The following is a 23705-nucleotide window of genomic DNA, read 5'->3' on the forward strand; positions in this document are numbered from 1 at the left end:
CCAGGAGAGGCTGAGGGAGCTGGGCAGGGGCTCAGCCTGGAGCAAAGGAGGCTCAGGGGGCCCTTGTGGCTCTGCACGGCTCCTGCCAGGAGGGCACAGCCGGGGGGGTCGGGCTGTGCTCCCAGGGAACAAGGGCAAAAGTAAATGGCCTGAATCTGTGCTGGGAGGAGTTAGGATGGACATCAGGAGGAATTTCTTCCTAGAACGGGTGGCCAGGCACTGGAATGGGCTGCCCAGGGACGTACTGGATTCACTCTCCCCGGAGGTGCTGATGGAAAGCCTGCACGGCGCTCAGTGCCATGCTCTTGTTGACAGGGTGGTGTCCGGCCGTGCGCTGCGCTCCATCACCCCCGCCTGATTTATCCCACCATTCTGTAATTTACAGCCACGCCGCCAAACCACTGCCTCTCCCCGGGAGCGTTCGGCCAGCCGAGGGGCGCTGCGGGCGGCCCGTGCGGGGACCGCCGGGCGGGGCGGCGGGAGGGGACGCGGGCTCCGGGTCCCTTTGTCCGGAGCCATGGGCGGGAACGGGGGGCGGGAGTGAGGGGCGGGAACGCGCGCGGGGCGTGGGCGTGGCCCGGCGAGGCGTGGCCTCAGTGGCGCGCCCGCCGGCCGTTGGCGGGTTTTGAATTTAGCCCGCGGCAGAAGGCGGCTCGCGATTGGCTGGCCGGCGGTCACGTGGGCGGGAGGGCCGCGAGCGCGGTCCGGCGGGGCGGGCGCGCGGCCATATTGGATCTGTGCGGAGCCGGCGGAGGAGGAGGCGACGGCGGTCGGTCCGTCCGTCCGCGCGTCCGCCTGTCCGTCGCTCCCTGCCCGTTTCCCGCCCTGCCGGTGTCCTCACCCCCAGCCGGCGCTCCATGGCCGAGCCCACGCCGCCGCGGACCCGCGGCCCAGCCGTCGCCGCGATGCCGCAGAGCCCGACGCGCATCTCCCGCCTGCAGGAGAAGGAGGAGCTGCGGCAGCTGAACGACCGCCTGGCCGTGTACATCGACAAGGTGCGGAGCCTGGAGACGGAGAACAGCGCGCTGCAGCTGCAGGTGACCCAGCGGGAGGAGGTGCGGGGCCGCGAGGTCACCGGGCTCAAGGCGATCTACGAGGCGGAGCTGGCGGACGCGCGGCGGGCGCTGGACGACACGGCGCGGGAGCGCGCCAAGCTGCAGATCGAGCTGGGCAAGCTGCGCGCCGAGCACGAGCAGCTGCTGGGCAGGTGCGGGAGAAAAGGGCTGGGAAGCATCGGTGGCACGGCGGGATGGAGATGGGGCTGCGGGCGGAGCGGCGGAGGAGGCACCGGCGGGGCGCGCCCCGCGCCGCCCGCCCGCCCGTCCCGCCGGCGCTCGGCCGGGGGTGCGCGGCCGGCAATGAATGGGGGAATGAATGAGGAGGCACCGGCAGCGCTGCCGCCGCTCCGCCCCGGCGGGAAGAGCCGGCCCCGAGCGCCGCCCCTGCCGGGTGCGAGTGCCCCGGCCGCCGCAGCATCCGCGGGATGCTCCGGTGCGGACGGAAAAAGGGGGGAAGTTTTGTTAGACAGGTTAGATATTAAGCAGGAGTTCCTTATTGTGCGCTGGAACAGGTTGTACGGGGAGGCTGGCGCGTAAGAAATGAGGTGAAGTGCTCTGGTTGCTACCCGGAGTAAAGGAGACCTTAGAGCACCTTCCTGTAACTACAGGAGGCTGCGGAGAGATTTTTGACAAGGGCACGGGGTGATAGGACAAAGTGGGAACGGCTTTAAACTGAGGAAGGGCAGGTTTAGATGGGATAGCGGGGAGAAATTCTTGGCTGTGAGAGAGGCGGTGTCCTGGCACAGGTTGCCTAGGGAGGTTGTGGATGCTCCCATCCCTGGAAGTGTTCCAGGCCAGGCTTGATGGAACTCGGGATGGTCTGCTTATTTTGGGAACTTGGGACTGGAAGAGCTTTAGGGTCCATTCCAGTCCCTCAGCACTGTGATTCCATGACTATTCACCTCCCCCTGCACGGACAGAGGGGCTGTCTTTAAGACTCAGGCTGCTTCGGGATGAAAAAATTGAACCTTTCTCAAACAGATTAGCTTCATAATGTGAAAATACTGACTAGGTAATACATGGATCATGCTTAAAACCAAAGGGAGCTGTAATTTCTGTGTGCCCTCTTGGATGTTCAGATGTTACAAAAGGTAGAATTTGTATCCACGCATCCCCCAGACTGACGGCTTTAGGGCACAGTGCCAAGATCCCCGCTCTTGTAGCAAACTGATTTTGAGACACTAGATTTTGCTTCTTAAACACTCGGCTCCATTCAATTGTTATTTGGTTCCTTGTTTGTGTTTACCTTCAATTTGATTTTTATGACTGCTGCAGTTTTAGGCATTCGCGCCTTCGCCTTGGAATCACAAGGTGTGACATTATTGGGATGGGGGGGGAAAAACCCTCCAGGGTTGTTATTCTTCCTCTGCTACTGTGTCTTAAATGCTCTCTCAGCCCTGATTTTTCATGATGAGGAAGATACTTCATGTGTAACCAGCATATTGATGTTCTCCCGTGTCTGCAGACAGCTGATATCTTTTGGACCCTGTTATTTAAAAAACCCCAAAACTGTGAGCTTCTAATTAGTGAGACTGGTTGTTCTTGAGGTTCTCTCTTGATGCCTTATGAAAGTCTTAAATCAAAGTAGTCATTGACAGTGATAGGGGAATGCCAGGTGTAGCTGCTGACAGGCACCAGCATTACTTGACTCCGGGGTCAAGCCAGGAATTTCCATCTCTTAGGGATTTTATTGAGGAAGACGCACTCTTGTGTCAGCTTCTCACAGGACTCCATGCGTGGGACTGGGATCTAGATGCAGTCTGTGGTGGCTTCCCTTTATGTGGCTGGAACCAAGGCTTTAATAACGTGGGCATGGCCATCTGCATATTCTGTCTTGCATTTGCCTGTGATGCTTGGCAAAAACCTGTTTTGTTGGGGACGGGGTGCTGATTGCCAAGAGCTCCTGGAGGCTTTAGTAAAACAAACACTTAGTGCTGTTTGGGGCTCCTGGGTTCCACTTGTTTGTGGCTCTTTGGTGGTGTTTGGTGCTGCCAGACCTCACGGTGGGCGTGCAGTTTCTTAGTCCTCTTTGAGTGCTAAGATGGATATCTTGGGGATATCTAAGCTTATCTGTAATTCTATTTGCAAAGCCTTAAAAAGGAGCAGAGGGGTTTTTCACTTGAACTGGGGCACGGTCCTTCATGGCTTCTTAAAGCTGTTAAATCACATTGTAACCTGACCAAAAAATGCTCTTAAAAGCACTTTGCACAAGTGTGCTTAGGAGTAGTGTAAAGGTTTGCAAGGTAAGATAAGGATGCGTGTTCTCAGCAGGATTTTCCTTGCCCTCTCTGAAAGCTGAACTGCAGCAGCTGCATGCACTGGCTTTAGTTAAAATGTGAGTATGTTGTAGTTTGGATCTAACAGAAAAAAAAAAAAGAAAAAAAAAAGAAAAGTTACCTGGCACATTTGGTTTGTGTGGTTTAGGCATTCTGGTAGCCATAAAATTCAAATTAGAGATGGCTTTGTTTCCTTACAGAGCTAGTGGAGGAGAAATGTCCCTTCAGGTGTTCTGGGTCTCTGGAGGGAGCAAAGATGATTTGCCACTTGATTATCTGAGGCTGGGCAATACCATTCATGGTCTAGCTGGTCTTCTTGTGTTACTTGAATATTTTTGCAGGTGTTACTCTTGTTTAACTCTATTTCCTCTGTTTAGCACAGCATCCTTCTTAATTGCTTGATGCATTTTATTCCAATCATCTTTCAGTCACTCTTGGTGCCTCAATCTCAACCTTCTGGTTACTCTCGAAGTGCTGTAGGACTTCTCTTATTCTTTCTTTACAAAAATTAAAGCTCCAGTCACCTGTTTGTTGGATTTGCTGGATTCAGTGCCATCTATATGGTGTGATGCACCAAAAAGCTTGCTCTGCTCATACTTCAAATCCCTCAAGAAAATTGCATTTGTTTGCACTCCTATATATAGCAGATTTGTTGAATGCTCTCCTAGAGTGCTTGCCATGCAGCCATGGGTTCTGCTCTAGCAAAAATATGAAGGTTTCCCTTGATACTTCATACATACTTTTTGTATGGCTTTTCTATTAACTTGATACTTCAAAGTTGGTAATCTCTAAAAGAACTAGGGGTGAAAAAAAGTGAGATTAAGAAAAAAAGAGCTTCCCTATTTTTGTTCTGGAGAGGGGATGGGAAAGTGATACTCATAGTTGTGTAAGTAGGAAGCTTGTGATGGGCAGAATGGAGATAAAGGAAAATAAATCTCTGTGTCTTAAGACTTGGGGGAAGAAACCATGTAATTTGAGTTTGGGTGTATAGAATTCTTGGAGAGCTCTTGGGAGGTGGAGGAGAGGAAGGTCTCTCTTTCATAGTTTGAGAAAGAATTGAGAGACAGTACAAATTTCACAGTATTTCCAATTTATTTTCTCATTAGTGATTAGACAAGACTTTACTGTATGCTTTGCCATTGGTGTTGGCTGTTGTAGACACATGCCTCTACTTTCTGTCCTTTAAATAAATTGTGTAATTAATTGTGACTGCTGCACTTTTGCCAGTCAAGGGCTGTGGCAGACACCAGCAGTAGCTCCACAGAAAAAATGTCTGTGCATATTGATTTCCAGCTGCTGGACTTGCTCGTGGGCAATAAAGCTGAAAGGTTGCCTGTAGGTAGCAGGACCATGAAGTCTCAAAATACGTGGTGATACAATTAACAACAAATTACTTTGGGGTACCAACTCCCGTTATTTTTAGGTAAGAGTGCACTTCCTACAACAGAGCAGCGTTGCCTTGGCTGGGAGTTCAGATTGCTGCAAGTTCCATATTTCTCGAGAAAAAGATTAAATAGACAAGGCATACAAATCAGTGAAGGACATCATCCTTGGGCATGTCATAATGCCACCATTTAAGCAGCAGGTCCCAAATGCTCCATCACATCCTACAAGAGTGGACAAAAAAGCTTCTGCTTTTTGAGGGGAAACGTGTCATGGGCTCATCCTTTGCCACAAGTGCACACCAGGGAGAACTGCTGGGCCACGACGGTGGGGGCAGAAAGGTCTCGTGTGTCACTGGAAGCAATTAACTTAACAAGGGTGCACATTGTGAATTTTGGCGCAGCTGTGTCACCAAGTCCTGCTGAACAAGGGCGGTTCAGAAAGCCAGGGCTGGCTGCTGCGTTGTGGGGCTCTGCTGATGGGTCAGGTTTCAGCACGGTTTTCCACTGGTGGAAGTGGTTTCCAAGATAAAGAAAATTTGCTTCTAAGAATGCTTGCAACGGGGACTTAATTCAATGTACAGCAGGTCAAAAATCCCCGGCTGGACTTGCCCGTGTTGGTCCTGTGAGGAAATTGTGTTCTTTAGGAGGTGTAAGCTGGTGTTAACTCCAGTTAATTTAGGAAACCCATTGTTTGCATTTGTCTTTGGCAGGCTGGGGTTTCACTGTGGCACTTTGCCAGTGTTGAGGGACATCTGCTCTCCTGGAAGAGGAGAGACAATGTGATTAAAGTAACTTCGAAGGAAATTCTGTGTTTTATTGAAGGTGTTGGTAAAGGACTTAATCTTCCTTTATTGTCTTCAGGTGTTTTGTTGAGTGCAAGCATTAATAGCAAATGAAATTATGGCAAGGAGTTAAACTTTAATTTTAAACATCAAACAGATAATTTATCTGGCTGGCTTTGCATCTCCAATTGGCCTTCCTTTCCATCCACACTCCGAAATACATTTCTGCACTGAGATTAGGCAGTAAAATAAATATCAGGAACAGCTTCCCATCAGCCTGTGGCTTGAATTACTGTGCAAGTGTGTGGCACTCTGCAGCTGGTACCCTGAGCAGCTACCCAGAACCATGTGGTGTTGGTGCAGGCAAAGATGTGACACCTGTTCCAGGCTTCTCCAGGGCACATATGTGCTGTGAGGAGCTGGAAAGGAAGCTGACTTGAATTATATTTTTTTAGGCGTGTTTTTCTTGTTGTAGGTGATCTTGTTCTGAAGTCAGCGTGTCTTCTGTGCAGTGTGGGACATAATTATTGTGTCTCAAATACGTGGACATGTGATGAGGACAGGGTAGTGGGCAGTGGCTTGTGTGTGTAGTTTCTGCTTAAAATGGGGCTATGGGGTTCACACAGATGAGCTTCAGGTTGGATTTGTGACTTCAAGCAGGGTCACAGCTGAACAGTATGTGACCAGAGATGATGTGTTGTTGTTGGTTGCAAACATTTAAATAAAATGGGTAACATGAGACACAAGGTTGAAACAACATTACATATATTTATTTACAGGAAAGCCAAACTTGTCCAGTTTCTCTTACTTTTATGTCGGTCTCTAATCGAAAATTTGAATGCTCTTAGGTGCTTCTTACATTATTTAAGTCACTTTCTTGCAAAATACAGCCTTAGCATTTTGTCTGCCATGGGAGAAAAATGTGGGAAACTGACTGCTAGCTAAATAAAACATCAAAAAATTCATTACTGTAGTTGGTTTTTTTTAATTTTAATTTTCATATTTATCTACAAGTGGAGCAGAAAACCAACCCACTTTGCAGTAAATGTAATTTTATAGGGGTCTAAATATAGGTTGCATTATCAGGAATGGCAACACGTGTGTATCTATGTCACGACTTGGCTGAAAGCCTTTGCTTTTCGAGGAGGGTTTGGTTAATGTTGGTAATGCTTAGCTTGGTGATCAGGCTCTTAAGTAGCTGCAGAAAAGAGTGGGTGGGGTGTGGGAGGTGAGAAGAATCTGCTGTAGGCTGGTGGCATCCTGCACTTGGTCACTTCCAAACGAAATTTTGAATTACACCTCCCAAGGTCTGGCTGCTGACTGCTTGCCTTGCATTTAGGTGTGTGGTTTGTCTGGCTCCAGATGGTCAGTTCAGCTAGAAAATTATTTCTGTGGGGTTTTTGTTTAGTTGAGGGTTTTTTGTATGGCTTTTCTATTAAGTTAGCAAGATGTTTAAGGAGATGACGGGAAATTCTAGGTTGCTGTAAACAAATTCCATGGATAAGGAGATCCACGCACTTTGAAGTCAAAAGAGAGAAAACCAAACTGCTTCTTTGAAAAAGATGCAAGTCAGCAATTACTTGTTTGCTCTTATTTTCCTTTCATGAGTCAAACTACTTGAAAAGGAGCACAGTTCTAGGTAATTTCTGAACACTGCAACAGGAAGGTGTTTGAGGTTTTTTCATTTGCTGTATTCAGATGTAGCTTTGGCTCTCTGGGGAGGAAGAAGCCAGCTATTGTCAAGAGGCTGAAGTTTTTCCTGCTCAAAATTAATGGATGTAAGGGTGAAGTATGTGTTGTATACATTGGTGTTTGTTTTTATAAATCACAGAGGCTTTTCTGATCTTTCCCTCCTTTCCCGAATTCCCTTCAGGGCTGGGATGACACTGTTGAGTTGCTGAGGTTTCATCTGGCTTCCAGCGTTTGAAGTGTTGAGCTCTGGTTTCTGTTTTCTCTCTGAGAATGTGTTCAGATGAGCTGTCTCATAGTTAGACAGCTCATGTCACTAACAACTAATAGTGCTCAATTTTAATTCTCCACCCACCCACCACCCCCCCTGCTGTGGCTTTTGTTGCATTAAATTATAGTGTGGCTTCACAGACAGTCTTGTTGCAAACAAGCCAGGAAGGGCTGATCTAACTGGTAATACTCTTTGTGGTACAGGTACTACACTGGGTTTTAGTCATGTTGTTGTTGTTGCTAGTCTATTTTATTATAATACCCTTTTTTCTCTGCTGGTGCATGGCAAGAATGCTCTTCTCAGCTGCCTTTCAGTCTGTAAATGCATTAAAAAGGTACTTGCATTAAAATAATTAAAGATCCAAGAAGTTTTAAAGTATCCACACACCTTGGATAGTGGCACATTTTGGGGAATCTCTCTGTTTCAGAGTCCAGGATAATTTGGGGAGCAGCACACTATCTGTAGCTCTGCAAATTTCTCATTTCAGGGTCTGACTTAGTAGGCTTGGTTTCAGCATGGGAGAAGCAGCTTCTTCCTGTTTTGATAAAAGCTTTTATCCCAGAAGTCATCAAGCAAGAAATGTCTGCTGTGGACCCTCATACTTCCTAATAGGGGGATGGAGGGATTGGGGTTTTTTACAGATGTGTTTTTGTACAGATGTGCAACACACCTTCCCTTCCTTCTTTTACCTCTTGTGCTGCACACTTTCCTTGCACGCTGAAGTCCCAACAGGCCTGGGTGAAAGAGGAAGGACAGGTCAGAACCTCTAGGGAATAATGCAGAGAGCTGGAAACAGGAGTGCCCAAACCCTAAATCCTATGTTTTTGTCCGAGCGCTGGATCCGGCTGTGGGTCTGAGGAGTGAAATCCCACTAAGGCAGTGGAGGAAGCAGCTGAGTGCAGAAGAGAGTGTTTTTGTGTTTTTGTGTGTCTCAGGGGCTCCCAGCCTGGCCCTTGGATGCCGTGGGGGGAGCAGGTGCTAATCCCACGGGATCGGGATTAAGGAGCGCTAAGTCTGTTGCGTAAAGCCCCTGCCATGTGGCGTGGCTGTGGTGCTGAGCCCTCCAGACAGGCATTCCATTCCTGCATCCCTCTATGTGCATGCGCCTCTCCTGAGCATGATGAGTGCAGGTAATCTTGGGGGGGAAAAAAAGGATTTTTTTTAAAGCCTGAGGGGTGTCTCCTTTTAAAGTTCTCGTTTTGTCGAGATGCGTTGCTGTTGTGTCTTATAAACCTTACAGTGACTGAAAAGAGTAGTGGATGTATTCTGAATCTATCCAATTTTAATTTAATTTCAATTTATCCAATTTTCTGCACATCATCTTGTTAATTCTGGGGGTTTTTTGTTGTGTTGTTTTTGGTTTTTTTGGGTTTTTTCAATGTCTGGGAAGAAAAGCATAAGAACTGAAGAAGGATATGCCAGCTCTTGTATTATCGAGCCTCAATCTATCCATTCCTTTAAAACATTCATAGTTCTATTAAAACCATCTAGGACTTCTGCTTGCTACTGCCCTTGATAGACAAATGTGGATATCCCAGGCAGAAAAATAATCTACTCCAAGGTTGAAGAACTTGTTACACGTTTAATGGCTGCTTGTGCCATCTAAGGACAAGAAACACTTTGATTCTTGAATATAGGTTTCCTTTCTCCTGTTTTTGATAGTAGCCTGTTCCTGTGTTATTTGTGGATAATAAACTTGTATTTATGTGATGTTACTTTTCTCCCCTGTTTGATTTCTCTGTTTGAATATTCTGGTTTAGGAGACAAACATCTAGAAAATGCTTGACTGCTTGTCAAGACACAAAAACTAATTTGAAGGTAATTTGAAAATCTTCTGTGCTTGCCTTCATAAAGAAATCACCTCTGCACCAGTGTAATTTCTATGATGGCAGATATAGACAGGATCTATATTGTATAGACAGGATTTGGGTCTGTGGAGCTTTGCCATTTTTGAAGGTTGCTGCACAAGCCCAGTAAATTTACCTAACACAAAATGTTTTTGACAGGTGTTTCTCAAGTTCAAGATTCAGATTGCTTTATTAGCCAGCAGTCTATTTTGGGGGCATTTCTAGATTTTCTTGCAACCTTTTCCTAGGCAATTCTAGGTTTTCTTGTGACTTATCTTTCTCTGGTTTGTTCCAGCTATGCAAAAAAGGAATCTGACCTCAGCGGAGCCCAGGTCAAACTTCGTGAGTTTGAAGCAGCCCTGAATTCTAAAGAAGCTGCACTGGCCACAGCCCTTGGTGATAAGAAAAGCCTGGAGGGAGAAATTGAAGATTTGAAAGATCAAATTAGAGAGGTGAGAAGAAAAGATTTCTAACCATCAGGTTCTCTTAGCGAGTGAGGTGCTTTTCTGTATTATGAGCTGCCATTCTGATGAAACCAAAAAAAAGGATGAAAACCTCTCAATTTTTAGAGCTGAGAGAGCTCTTAAAATTGAAGATGCTGAAAATATGAGGGATGTTACTTAGGGGGAAGAAAGCAGATCAAGACTCAAAGTACACTTGACACTTTTCAGAAGTGTTTTGGGGGGCAGATTGACTTCACAAGAACAGATAATAAGTGACAAATAACAATTTCTCTCTGTCCCCCTTTTGTTCCTGCCTCTGGTTCTGGATGTTCTGCTGGAACAATGAGGAGAAAAACCTCTTGTCCTAGTTTTGTTAGCCTTTAGATTTGTAATCTCGAGCATCACCACCTCAAGAAGATGAGTTGTGGAGACAAGGAAACTGGTGTTTTCCATGTATTAAAAATTGATTTGTAAGGAAAATTATTAGGTAGCAATTTTAATGCCAGTTACGAATGTGAAAAATACCGAACTCACTTGTATAAGCAACTGCAAGAGTGTGTATGTGTGATATATAATACTACTGGGATAAATACTGGTATTTGATTGTGAAATTAAAGCTTAATGTGTAGTTAGCTGTAATTCTGTGAGGCTTTGGCCATTTTGTGAGCTCTGCTGCATAATTTTTGTGTTGATTTTTTATTTCTTAAAGCTTGAAGCTTCTTTAGCTGCTGCCAAGGACCAGCTTATAAACGAAACCTTGCAGAAGGTGGACCTTGAGAACCGTTGTCAGAGTCTCATTGAGGACCTGGAATTCCGTAAAAATATGTATGAGGAGGTAAATTTAGCCTCAAGAATTGACATTTTTAAAGAGAAGAAGGCAACTGGTGTGGGAAATTCTAGAATAGGAAAAATAATTTAGGTTGGGAGGTACCTCTGCAAGTTGTCTGAACTCCTACTCAGAGTAGGGTTCACCTCTGTTCTGGCATGAAGATTTCTAATTTCCTTTTTTCTAGGAAAAATGATTTTAGCTCTGAATCCTTGTGGTAAAATAACTTCATGTATCATGTTGTTTCATCTTAAATTCTGATCATGGTATGCAATGCACATGTCTTTTATTAATGAGGAAGGTTAGTAATTTCCCACATAATCCCATTATAAGAAATAAAGTAGAGGGAGACTCAAACAGGTGCTCTGGACCTGCAGTGTTTTTATTTTCCAACCTTTCTAATAGGATGCTTTTGAATCATGGAAACAAAAGAGGAGGAATAGTTGTCTCTTAGAGCTTTCTCTTGCCACCCTCCCTTTCACCTGTGGCATTTGAGTCTTTCCAGGAGGAACCCTAGGGCAGTAACAAATGTACTTAACCATACTGTCTTTTGTTCCACGTATGCTTTTTCTTGCTAGAAGTATTTTCAGCTTTGTTTCATATTGTTGGAATCCCTTTCTTTCCAGAGAAAGCACAGGCAAGCGCACAAGTAAATGGGGAAAGTGGGGTGACTGTTATTTCACAGTAATTTGATTTTGTTGAAGCACACGAGATACCTCAAGAAAGGAGGGATATATTTCCAAAATCTGATGATGCTGAGGTGCATTTGTTGAAAGTTCAGAGAACTCTCAGAAAAAAATGTTGATGGTATCCTAGCTCTTATTTTAATGACTAGCTATTGCAAAATAAGACTGGGCAGACCATTTCTACCAAAAGCTTCATGCCAGAATAATCTGATACTGGAACCTAACTAGAACATTACTCCCCACTCAACAGGACAGCCTCCTGGAACTTTCTTGTCCCGTATTTCCCGAGTGTTAGCATGTTTCTCTGGCTCTCACAGGAAATCAATGAGACAAGAAGGAAGCACGAGACTCGCCTGGTGGAGGTCGATTCTGGGCGCCAGATTGAGTACGAGCACAAACTGGCCCAGGCCCTCCACGAGATCAGAGAGCAGCACGATGCGCAAGTGAAGCTCTACAAGGAAGAGCTGGAAGAGACTTACCATTCCAAAGTGAGAACGATGTTTTTCACGCAGCTGTTTGATGTTACTTTGTTTTTGTTTGGCTTAATAGGGTAATTGCTGGCGGCTCGGAGGGGTTTGTTAGGGAGCTGGGTTTGGAATTAGCATGGGTTTGGGTGTGGATTTGCATTTTCACATCTCGCTTTGGGAGCAGGTTTAATCCTCATGAGGTACAGCAGCAGAAGGGAAGGAAGCACCATGTGAAGGTGGTCTGTGGGGAAAAGTGATTAATGCTGGGATTACTGTGAATTCAGGGAAAATTTTTGAATTGTTAAGCATGATACTGAGCAATGATCAGTAAGGTGTCTCATGGTTTGTTTAAAAATTAATAATGGGGCTTGCTGAGAAGACACAAAATAGAGTCCTCTGAGCCTGTACAAAACATGGGGAAGTTTTACAATGCCCTGTAACTTCTGTTTTTCACTCATCTGGGCAGAAATCTGAAATCAGTTAGACATCATCATTTCCTTCCTCTGCTGTTACTCAGCATTTAATGTCTCAACTGAACCTGGTTTCTGTGGCTGTGCTTGTTGCAGTTAGTATTTTTTAAAAGCAAAGTGGGATTTTACATCAGAAAAGTTCATATAAACTGAATTTATTAGCATTGGTTTTGATCTTCTCAGCATGCTTATCTCCAGGCTTTCAATCTGGCTTGGAAAAGATGATTTAAAATACAGTCTAGCCAAAAACGCAACCTCTCATTGCTTCCTTGGTCTTTATCATCAGGTATAATTCTCTGTATTTTTGGAAACTTAGTTAAAAAAAATAAGTGAGGTTGCTTTCCATCATCGTCATCAAGTTCAATAAATCTGTGGTGTAGCTCAAGTGAGTGTGGTAATGTTAAGCAGGAACGATTTAGTTACTTTATAAAAGTAAAACTGTTAAAGTTTGAAGTGATAGAATGAAACAATAGTGGTTTAGAACGCTAGTTACTGGTACCAAGTTTGCTTATATTGCCTGGAAGTTAACAAGTTTGCCTCTTTTTAGAGACCTGGTCATTTCAGTTTAGCTTCTTCACTAAGAAGAAGCTAAAGCATATTAAATAAACATTTAAGTGTATTAAATAAACTTTAGCCAGCATGAACATGGAGCTCAGTAGCTCAGTTTCAGTAATGTCTACAAGGGACAGTTTTAATCCTAAAGTAAATATTCAGAGAATTGGAATTCCAGGCAGGGCAATCCAACTTGGTAACCACATTTTAGCCCTAAAGAAAGAAACGTTTCAGCGCGTCGGAGCTGCGGAGAGGAACTCGGGTGGCTTAGCGCGGCCTGTGGGTTTGTGGTGATTCATTCCTTCTTCTGGTGAAAGTTACTCCGAAACTGATGTCTTCACTTTGGTGCCCTGCAGCTGGAGAGTGCCAGGCTGTCCTCGGAGATGAGCAGCTCTGCAGCCAACACCATCAGGGAGCAGCTGAACGAGAGCCGCATGCGCATCGACAGCCTGTCCTCCCACATCACCAGCCTCCAGAAAGAGGTATCCAGCTCTGCCTCCTCGCTCCTGCTGCTTACACGCGTTGGGTTTTGGATTAAAGGGCTTTTCTTCCTGTTACATTTGTTGGTTTTTTGTATTAAAGGTGTGTTTTCCCCTAAGTTTGTTCAGTGTCAGGACCGGAGTTCGTCTTCTTTCCTCCTGCTCTGTGCTTTTTCGAATTCCTTAAGGATTTGTCTCCTTTTGATAAACTTTATTTCTTTTTCTGTGTGTAGTATTCTGCTGTAGAGCCAGTGTTTGAAATGGGGTACTGTTAACTGGCTTTTGTGAAATTTTTTGTGGAGAGATGAGGCAATTTTAGACAAATGTTTATTAAATGTTCTTGATGCTCAAGCAGCTTAATAATGACTGGACCAGCCTAGTGTAGAATTCTACAAAGCAACATTCAAAGCCAGAACTGGAATTTGGAGGCTCTTTTCATCCTAGATCCAGACATCTAAAAAAACCAAAACTAATGACAAGATCTTGCCCAGATTAGGAATGTGAGACTGAGTAAAAACATTAAATAACTGTGCTTAAGCCATCTGTAGGGCAGGACCTCGAGCAGAAATTGGTTATTCCTAGATCACAGAGGGCATAGATCACACCCAGAGAAGTATGACATAATGTATGACAAGTGATATGTTCAGTACTGGCCTGTTTGTAACATTGTGTGCACAGTGGGAAATCCAGAACGAAAATCAGAAGAGTTAGGAGGGAGGTTCTGCAGTAACCTTTTATAACTCAATTGAAAATGCAACTAAACATTTAAACATTTTTATTAACATAAATTATAATTAAAAAATAATTATAAAATAAAAATTATAATATAATTATAATAAAAATTATAATTATAATTTTATTAATATAAAATACTAGTACTGTTCAATCCTTTCTGTGATACATTTTGAATTTTATTCCTCCTGTACAGTAGACTCTAATAGGACATCAAAACTCTGTGTATTTCTAGTGAAAAATATAAATGTGGGGGATATTATTTCCTTATTTTCCAAATAAATTGGCAGATACTAGTAAGAGTCTTCCTAGTTTTCCTTTTATCTAGACAGGTTAGTCTTTGGAAAAGATCAGGTGACATAATGAATGTGCATGAGGTTCCACAGGAGTTGGATGGAAAATTTTGGCCACTTAGACCTTATTTCTGCCTTTAGATTACCTTCATCTTTTGGGGCTTTAGTCAACAGTTTTTTTAAGTTAATTGCCTCTTTTCTGTGCTTCTGAACTGCACAAGTGTTTGTTGCTAATTTCAGGGAAAATCAACTTCTGTCATTTTGACTGTGATTTTCTACCAAGGAAACCTTTTTGCTATGGTTTTGGGGTGTTTTTTTTTTTTATGGTAGCATTAGTGTAATCAGCCAGGACACTTTCTTTTTCCACTTCAGTAGCATTAAGTTAATTTTATTTTCTTGGAAATCTCTTATCCTGGTGCTGGTCTGGTTTGAGTTGCCAGCACTGAGCTCTGTAGTAGACTCCACTGTGATCTTCCATGTGACACAAAACTCCATTTATTAAATTCCTTATCTGGCTCTCAGCATTGACAACCAGTTATACTGGTCCTTTGTTTCAGACATGGAGACTCCCTCTCCTCTCTGTCTCTGGAATATGTGGTGACTTCCTAAATTTGGATGCATGCATAACAAACTTTGTGATTGTGGGGCATTGGTTCGTCTGTCTGCTCCTTAATTTTTTAAAAAAATTTGAATCTCAAGGGGCTGTGAAACAGAAGAAAGCATGCTGCTTATGGAAACCCCAAAGCTTGCCATCATTTTGGGCTTTCTTTGATAAGCATTCCATTCTGGGTGTACACTTTTAAGATCTGCCGACCTGATGGAATTTTTGAAGCAGGAGACAAATCAGATTTCTTCAAGGAGTGCTTATCACCACACTCTGAGCAAGCCTTGGAGGCTTTAGGAGTAGGCAGGCAGGTTTGCACTGACAACAGCCCCTGTTCCTTGAGGGGAGCTGCCTCCCAGAATTCAGGATTAGCAGCACCAAGCCAAAGCACAGAGCAGACATCTGGAAAACACAGAGCACTGAAACACCTCCAGGGGTGGTGACTCCTCCGCCTGCCTCCCTGGGCAGCCCATTCCAATATCTAACCACCCTTTTGGTGAAGAAATCTGTCCTAATGTCCAGACTAAACCTTCCCTTGGTGCAGCTTAGGACCGTGCTCTGTGTCCTGTCTGGCACATGTTAAACACTTAAACTCTTGAGCTCAGTTTTTCTTTCCTGAGTAAATCCAAGTTCAGTAGCATATTGTCAGACCTCAGAAAAACGTTGCAAAGTAGTTGTTTTCCCAAGGATGTTGCAAGTTTCACTGGAATTTGAGGTGTTTACATTTGTAGTAGGTGGGTTGGAAAGGAGGAAGCTGAACACACGGGTGAGTTTGAACTCAGGGGAGGACATAACTTCTGTATTTTGAATTTGGTGTTGCCTGAACTGCAGAGGAGGAGCACGTGGAGGCTTGGGTGGGCTTTCCTCTGCACCACCACTGATGTTTTCAATGCTTTTCCTCTAGTCCAGAGCGTGGCAGGACCGAGCCCAGGAGCTGGAGAGCAGCCTGGCCCAGGAGCAGGAAAACTGCCGCAAAACCCTGGCAGAGAAGGAGAAGGAAATTGCAGAGATAAGAAATCAGATGCAGGAGCAGCTGACTGACTACGAGCAACTCCTGGATGTTAAACTGGCACTTGACATGGAGATCAATGCATACCGGAAATTGCTGGAGGGTGAAGAGGAGAGGTAGGGAAGGACATGGCAAGGAGGTGGTGTCTCTGTTATCCCTGTGCTTTTCTTGTCTCTTTCTCAGTTAAAAAGCAGTTTTTAGTGGTGCTTGACTGCTTTCCAAGGCACTGTTTTTGCCCCCTCCTATCTCACAGAGTTCTAAGTCACCAAGAGACCAAGCACACTGATTATCAGACCAGCTCTCAAGGCAGCAAACACCCTTTATCCTTTTTCTTTTTAAAATTTTTTTCTCTTTTTTTAATCTTTTTTTATCTATCTTTTCTTTTTAATATTTTTAAAATTTTTTCCCTTTTCCCCCTTCCTTTTCCCCCTTCCTTTTCCCCCTTCCTTTTCCCCCTTCCTTTTCCCCCTTCCTTTTCCCCCTTCCTTTTCCCCCTTCCTTTTCCCCCTTCCTTTTCCCCCTTCCTTTTCCCCCTTCCTTTTCCCCCTTCCTTTTCCCCCTTCCTTTTCCCCCTTCCTTTTCCCCCTTCCTTTTCCCCCTTCCTTTTCCCCCAAGATCCAGCAGAGAAGAAGTAATAAATTGTCATTTGTATGCCTGCTTGGCGCTGTGCTTAATATTCTTCTGCAAAATTAATTGCAGGGTTATATAATTGTTACCCAAATTCCTCTAAGTATAGAATAATTTTAATAAACTGATAGCCATTGTTGCCCAGCTCATCAGCCAGCTGCATTTTCCACATCTGGCCTCAGAGTTCTTCCAGTACTGAGAATTTTCACCTCTGTCACAACTGTCATTTAAAGCAGTTTTGTTCTTCACTGTGTTCTGAGCTACTCTCTGCTGATTCTTCTCAACTGTGGGGATTTTTGCATTAATTTCACACAGTGGCTTAAGTCTCCCTAGGGTTTTTGTTTCTTTGTAGTCTTCAACAAATGCACAGAAATGCTTTTATGCTCTTTATGTAGTAATCCATCAGTATTCTGTGCTCCAGGAACATTAATCAGCTGTTTGACAACATTTCATTCACCTCTTCAGTACTTCAGCCTTCACTTCTTCATGTAACATACTTTGTTTACTATGCTGCTGTATCAATCTATGGGAAGAAGAGGAGATGGAAGGAAGTTTATTTAAAAAAAAAGGTGGAAAAAGTGAAACCAAATCATGGAATCATTAAGGCTGGGAAAGATCTGAATCCATCTGTTGACCTGGCACTGCCGTGGTCAGCACTAAACCCAAGTGCCCCTATGTCCCCAAGTGCCACATCCACATGGATGTTGGATGTTTGGGTGATGATTCCACCCTGGAATCATCCCTGGGCAAACCCTGACTGCCTTTTCAGTGAAGAAATTCCTCCTGATACCCAGTGCACACCATCCCATGTGTCCCAGCTCCAGCTGTTCCCTCTCACTCTGTCCCGCATTCCCCATCAGAGCACCCCGACCCTCACCTCACTTCACCCTCCTGCCAGTGACTTGTGGAGAGCGGGGAGGTCCCTCCCTGAGCCTCCTTTTCCCTGATGTGATGTGTGATGTGTGTGTGTCTGTGTGTTTTCTCCCTTGCCCACGCCAGGCTGAAGCTCTCCCCCAGCCCCTCCTCGCGGGTGACCGTCTCGCGCGCCTCGTCCAGCCGCAGCGTCCGCACGGCCGGCGGCAAGAGGAAGAGGATTGACGTGGAGGAGTCCGAAGCCAGCAGCAGCGTGACCATTTCCCACTCTGCCTCTGCCACGGGGAACGTGTCCATCGAGGAGATAGACGTGGATGGGAAGTTCATCCGCTTGAAGAACACCTCTGAGCAGGTTTGGAAGCGACCACGCGCGCCCCCGAGTTGAGGGCGTCCTCAACACCTCCCAGGCTTCATTCACTTTGACCCCAGAGCTTGTGGCATTAAGGAACTGGTGTTTCCCAAAGAAAGCTTTCACACACTGATCTGGATCGATGGTGACTTCTCCCCAAGGATTTTTGGTGCTTTTGTTTTTACTGCAAGGTGGCCCGTCCACCAAATCGTTACCTCGCACTTCTGCGTTCTGTCTTGCGAGTAATGCACCTGTAAAACTTTACAGATGACATTGTTCCTGATCAGAAATGCTGCAAGCAGACACACAGGCTGCTTTAGAAGCCTTTTCAGCACTTTCTCTGCCTTTTTAAGCCTCAAAATAAATAAACAGAGATGCAGAATAAAGGTCTAGATAAAATTAACTGCTAATGTCCTTTGTATCTGCATAGAGCTTTCCTAAATCATGGTTTTTCTTCTTCCTTGGCTGCACCCACAATTTCATGAGCCCTCAGTTCCCATGCCAAAGCTACTGTTACAGTGACCACTGAGATGATATGATTCTGTGAATAGGTTAGAATTTGTATTGGGAGGGTGCACATATCTACACAAATGAAGAACCCTTTGATAAATAATAATCGCTTCCTTATTTTGCCCTCAAAATGATGCTGTTACATACAGCACATTTCCCCCCTTTATCTTCACTAAAAGGCAGCTTGTTGCGATGAGCTGGCCTGGTTCCAAATGTTCCAGTCCCCTCTAATCAGTGAGGATATGGACAGGCTCCTCCAGACAGCAATAATGCGGGTTTTATTTACCTGTAATTACCACACCTGGGGAGCGATGGTTTCATTTAGTGAATTCAAGAAACCTTGACATTTCTCTTGGTCTAGACACTTCAGTCTGTAGATGACTCAATTCAGCCAGGTCAAAAACTGTTTCTGGTGAGTCAGAACCTGCCTTTTTTTTTTTTTCTTTTTTTTTTTTCTTTTTTTTTTTTGCTTTTTTGAGGGTTTTTTTGAGCTTCCCCACACACATATACTCGTTTAACACACAGATTTTTCCCCACCCCCCCAACTTTTATTTAATTTCCCTGCACATCCCTTGTTTCATAAGGAAGGAGAAGCATCAGTTTTGTTCCCAGTAACCATGGATGGTTCACGTTTTTAGCACTTTTCTAGGGGATCTGGATATTTGAGCAACTCCCTGTAGTGCAGTGTAATAAACTGTACTTGGGGAATATTCATGAGCATTTTGACAGTTTATATAGATAAATAGATTTTAAAAATTTATAAAATCCTCTCTAAGTATGGTATGTTGTGGTGCAATGACAAACTGAATGTCAGCATCCATTGAATTATATAAGATTGTTTATTTTAGATGATTTTAACTGACAGTGGGAACTGTTGAATGATCAGAACCTGTGTTTGTGGGAGAAAAACCCCTTGCTTTGAATTTAAAAAATACCTACTCTTGTTTTGAAGCAGTCATTCTTTAAAGATGACCTGTAAATGATTTGTTAATGCTTTTCAAGTAGTTGATAGGAAAAAAAGTAATATAGGGAGTATGTGGTGGCAAGTGTGCATATGTAAAAATATTTCAGGAATACTAACAGCAATATTTTGTTTTCTAGGAAGCCTGCTTGCCATTCTGTGCTTCAAAAAATAAATATTTGTAAGGGGATTTTAATATTTAATACCTATTACTAATATGTATTTCTCTGGACCAAGTGATAACAAAACTGATGCAAATCATAAACATTAGTTAAGTTAACATCAGAACTCAAAAGCAGAATGTATTAAGCTTTAACTTCAAATAAGAGGTAAGATAAATTAACCTAAAATTATTCTAATTCCATGCTGAAGATCAAGAGATAATAAACCCCTTCACTGACAGTTGTCTGTGTGTCACAGCCTTAAAGATAAAACACACTACATGCATAGCAGAAAAATGAATGCTGATGGAAATACTAAATTTTTTTCTTCTTCCTCTCCGTTTTTTTTAGGATCAACCTATGGGAGGTTGGGAGATGATCCGAAAAATAGGAGACACTTCTGCAAGTTACAGATATACCTCAAGATATGTACTAAAGGCAGGCCAGACTGTTACAGTAAGTGGTCAAGTTTCACTTGAAATGGACTTGAGGCCAACTTCTGTGGGTGAAAAAGACAAAAGGATTTTTAGTTTCGTCCTTCCTCTGTATGTTCTCAGGAAGTTATCACCTGTGTTTGTGTTGGCTATTCGTTGTGTTTGTTACTGGGATAACTAATACAGAGGTGTTTTTCAGAATTTTCTGAGCGAAGCACTAATTTTCACCATGTGCAGGTGAAAATTTTACATATATTACATATTCTAAAGTCCCTGCATTAAAAACACATGTGTTTTATTGTACAAAACCTTGGGAGATGCTTGCCTTTCCTCACTGGAAAGGGATTCACAGCATCACTGTGAAACGAAATACATTGAAATACTGCTAAATTAAATACGTTAATTGAATTTGGAAATGTGGTAAGACTGGCAAAAAAAATGTTCCTGTGTGACTTCTGTTGTCAGATCTGGGCTGCAAATGCTGGAGTAACTGCGAGCCCTCCCACTGACCTCATCTGGAAGAACCAGAATTCCTGGGGCACCGGTGAAGATGTGAAAGTTGTGCTGAAAAATTCTCAGGGAGAGGTAAAAGAACCTCAGATCTGTGCGGGATTTTTCTCTCTGTAGGTGGCATCACCTACAAGGATTCAGATGAGGGCTCCATACAGGAATGCACTGCAGCGGTTTTTAGGTAAAGTTTTCTCCTTTTGGAGAACTAGCTGCAGTTTAGAAATGCCTCTACTGAAGCCTGTGATTCTTTTTTTTTACTCTGTATTGAGTGTAAATAGTGAAAAAAATACATGTTCAGGCACCTTCCTCATGACAGGAGCTGGGCAGTGCCTTAGAATACACCTTGAAAAGAAAGTTTTGGTAAATTCTTGAGTGATTTGTCTTCAAAATCAGTTTTTCTTAATCCTGTGTGCTTATGAGGAGTGGGGAATGCCACAGTGAAATCCACATGAAGCAATGAGGAGTTAGTAAAACCTGGGGTGGGATAATTACTGAGAGATGCTGCAAATGAAAGAAAATATTTAAATATATATGAAAAAAATCAGATTTTGGAAGAACCTGATGACTGTGTTGTCAGAAACAGTCCTTTTAATCTTTAAGATACTTAAAACTAAGCTGCTTATGATCAATACTTGAGGAAGTGTACAAACAAAATGAGTACAAGTAGTTTTCCCAGCAGCTGGAGCTTTCATTTCTCAAAAGTCTTGAGCAGGTGAGAAACAGGAAATTTTTGTTGTTGTTGTTTTGAAGAGTTCAAGTCTTAAAACTGTCTTGCAGGAGGTTGCTCAGAGAAGCACTGTGTTCAAAACAACAGCACGTAAAGGGGAAGATGAGGAAGTTGAGGAAGAAGTAGCTGAAGCTCTGGATGAGGAAGAGATTTACCATCAGCAGGTATTTTCTTTTAGGGCTAACAAGGTTATTTATGTTGAAAAAAAATTGAGATATAAGTAATGAATTCTTAAAAAAATAAAATAAAATATCCAGTGTGGATGTTCTTTTATTTTATTTATTTTTTAATCACTAATTAAGGAAAGCATGGGGCTGTCTTTTTGAAAATATTGCCTAACATAGCCTCTTGCAGACAAGTACATTTTTTTTTAAAGTTTAAGATATGGAGATTTTTTTTTTCCCCTTAAACTCTGTTCCTCTTAAGATTCCCCCCATGCCAATTTACAGTAAAGCTTGGCTTAAGCAGCTAAATTTACTTAAAGTTTTCAGAATTTAAATCTCTCTTTATCTCTGATTGAGAAAGTCATGTTAGTGTCTTATATTCACGTATTTTCTCTGATAGAGATAATTTGAGATTTGAAAACTCTTTGAGAGAAAATGTGCCTGGCATGCTGAAAAAATGAAGTTTCTAAGACCAAAAAAAAAAAAAAAGGAGGACAATGTTATATTTATTATATACAACCTCACAAGGTTCTTCTTTATGCTCCCTAATTCAAATATGGCAATTATTTGTATTTTTCTGGTGCCTGACCTCTATTACTCCTCAACAGGAAAGGACGTGTAACATTGTTTTAATTCCAGGGTAAAATAAGTTGTACAGCTTTGCTGACTCTTGTTTGTACCATGCCAGGCCAATAATTTCATATATTAAAAAGTGTGTGTGTGTGTATATATATGTATATGTGTATATATGTGTATATATGTGTGTATATATGTGTATGTATATACATATATGCATATATAAATTTAATTATATATTAAATGTAATATATAATTTAAGTATAATTAAATATTTAAATATATAATTGATTATATATAAATATATCATTAATGTATGTTTGATAGATAATTAATATAGCATGAATATAATTAATACGTAATCAATATATACTGTGTATTATAATTAATATATAATTCCTATAAAATTAATATTTACTTATTTAAAAGTATATATTAAAAAGCACAGTAGATTCTTTTGGGTAGAAAAGCATTTTGAGCATTTTGCTGCTGGGTAGTTTGTTGGTTTTTTGGGGGTTTTTTCCTGGTTTTTTTTTTGTTTTGTTTTGTTTTTTGTTTTTTGGGGTTTTTTTTGTTTAAAATGGTTCTCCCTGTTCTCACCAGGCAGAGCAAAGGGCATCCAACAGAAGCTGTGTGGTCATGTGAAATTCCTGCCACTCCAGGCTCCTCCAGCCGTGGTAACCCCTGCCTGCAGAACAGAGCCTTCTGAGAAGCACAACGTTATTTTCCTGTCTGTGAATTTTTAAAGCTGCGAGTCTGATGGCCTTAAACTTCCTCTGCCACTGAGAAAAAAAAAAACAAAAAAAAACAAAAAAAAAAAAAAAGGAAAACAAAGGAAAAAGGAAGGTTTGTCACAAGCATCTCGACTTCCTCGCAGGATGTGAGCTGTTAGCTCCTGACAAGGAGAATTCAGCTGATGCTCCTGTCTCTCTCTCTCTCTCTCAGATTCATACACCAGTCTCTCTTCATTGAAACCTTGCTGGAGTAGGAATATTCCAGTGTGTTTTGGGGATCGATTTTTTTAGATTATACCACTCTAGACTAGTTGCTACGACCTCTTTGTATTTTAGGTGCTGTTGGGGATTGGTTTAGAGTTCCTAATTCTGGAAGAGGATTCATGTTACACCTTGTAGTTGTGTTGTTAAGATAGTGTTACCAGCTTAAATTTTCTTATGTGGTTTTTTTCTAACAAATTAGAAAGCTGTTTTAATATGGATTGCCTTACTTGTTTACAATTTTTAGTAACAAAACAAAGTCTCTAGAGGTCTAGTCTACATTTGTATGGGAAACAGTTGTAATTTTGCCAATGTTGAAAGTTTTTCTGTCCTTTTCACATTATTCCAATGTCTGAAAAACATTTTAATAAAGTATGTCTGTGCTGCCGAGTAAAGTTTTTGGAATTTGTTTCTTTCTGGAACTGAGCTAAAAGCTGAATGAGTGTTGAATCTTTGAAATTTGATGGGCTTTGAAGCTGAAGAAACATCCATTAAATGGAACAGTAGCATTTGAGGTGTGCAAAGATTTCTTCTGAATAATGACTGATACTGCTTCACATTTATAAAATCAATTCTTCAGAGCTTTATTCACACTCTGTTGCATTTGTGCTTATCTTGGCTCATGGTTCTGTTCTTACTGGACTGGCTTTGACTGCATCCTGCAAGTACCAGCCTAAGCAAATGTGAGCAAGCACAGTAACATAAAGAGAAATTTAGAAGTGCTGTAAAATAGTTATCTTTGACATAGCTTGAATTTATTGTTTTAAATGCCCAGCCAGAATTTTGGAAGTTGATTAGAATTTTTTGTTTTTTAATTGACTGAACGTTTTTTTTTCATGGCAAAATTAAGGTTTTTTTAACATGTCTTTCACCTCGGATGAGCCCTTTTCTGGTGGAATTTCAACCATGTGCCAGCAGAAGGTAGAAAGGGAGGAGTTGATGTACAAAT

At 42.6% G+C, this 23705-nt stretch overlaps 1 protein-coding gene across 1 annotated transcript; it reads left to right on the forward strand.

The window, feature by feature from the left end:
• Positions 1 to 713: 713 nt before the first annotated feature.
• LMNB1 (lamin B1) lies at positions 714 to 23151 on the forward strand. The gene is made up of 11 exons (XM_071455102.1): positions 714 to 1207; positions 9604 to 9760; positions 10461 to 10586; positions 11581 to 11751; positions 13109 to 13234; positions 15765 to 15985; positions 17496 to 17721; positions 19702 to 19806; positions 20250 to 20369; positions 21072 to 21185; positions 22365 to 23151. Exons 1-11 carry the CDS (start codon positions 858 to 860, stop codon positions 22404 to 22406), a joined length of 1758 nt encoding a protein of 585 aa, XP_071311203.1. The 5' UTR covers positions 714 to 857; the 3' UTR covers positions 22407 to 23151.
• Positions 23152 to 23705: the final 554 nt, after the last annotated feature.

This window comes from Agelaius tricolor, unplaced genomic scaffold (genome assembly GCF_023055355.1).
Source record: "Agelaius tricolor isolate 1412-34295 unplaced genomic scaffold, bAgeTri1.0.p SCAF_44, whole genome shotgun sequence".
NCBI classification, from domain to species: Eukaryota; Metazoa; Chordata; class Aves; order Passeriformes; family Icteridae; genus Agelaius; species Agelaius tricolor.

Excerpts from the sequence above, each read along its gene's own strand:
- LMNB1 (XM_071455102.1), top strand. The coding sequence starts at position 858 with ATGGCCGAGCCCACGCCGCCGCGGACCCGCGGCCCAGCCGTCGCCGCG. Across the intron at positions 1,208-9,603 it reads CACGAGCAGCTGCTGGGCAG|CTATGCAAAAAAGGAATCTG; the intron begins GTGCGGGAGAAA and ends GGTTTGTTCCAG. Across the intron at positions 13,235-15,764 it reads TCACCAGCCTCCAGAAAGAG|TCCAGAGCGTGGCAGGACCG; the intron begins GTATCCAGCTCT and ends CTTTTCCTCTAG.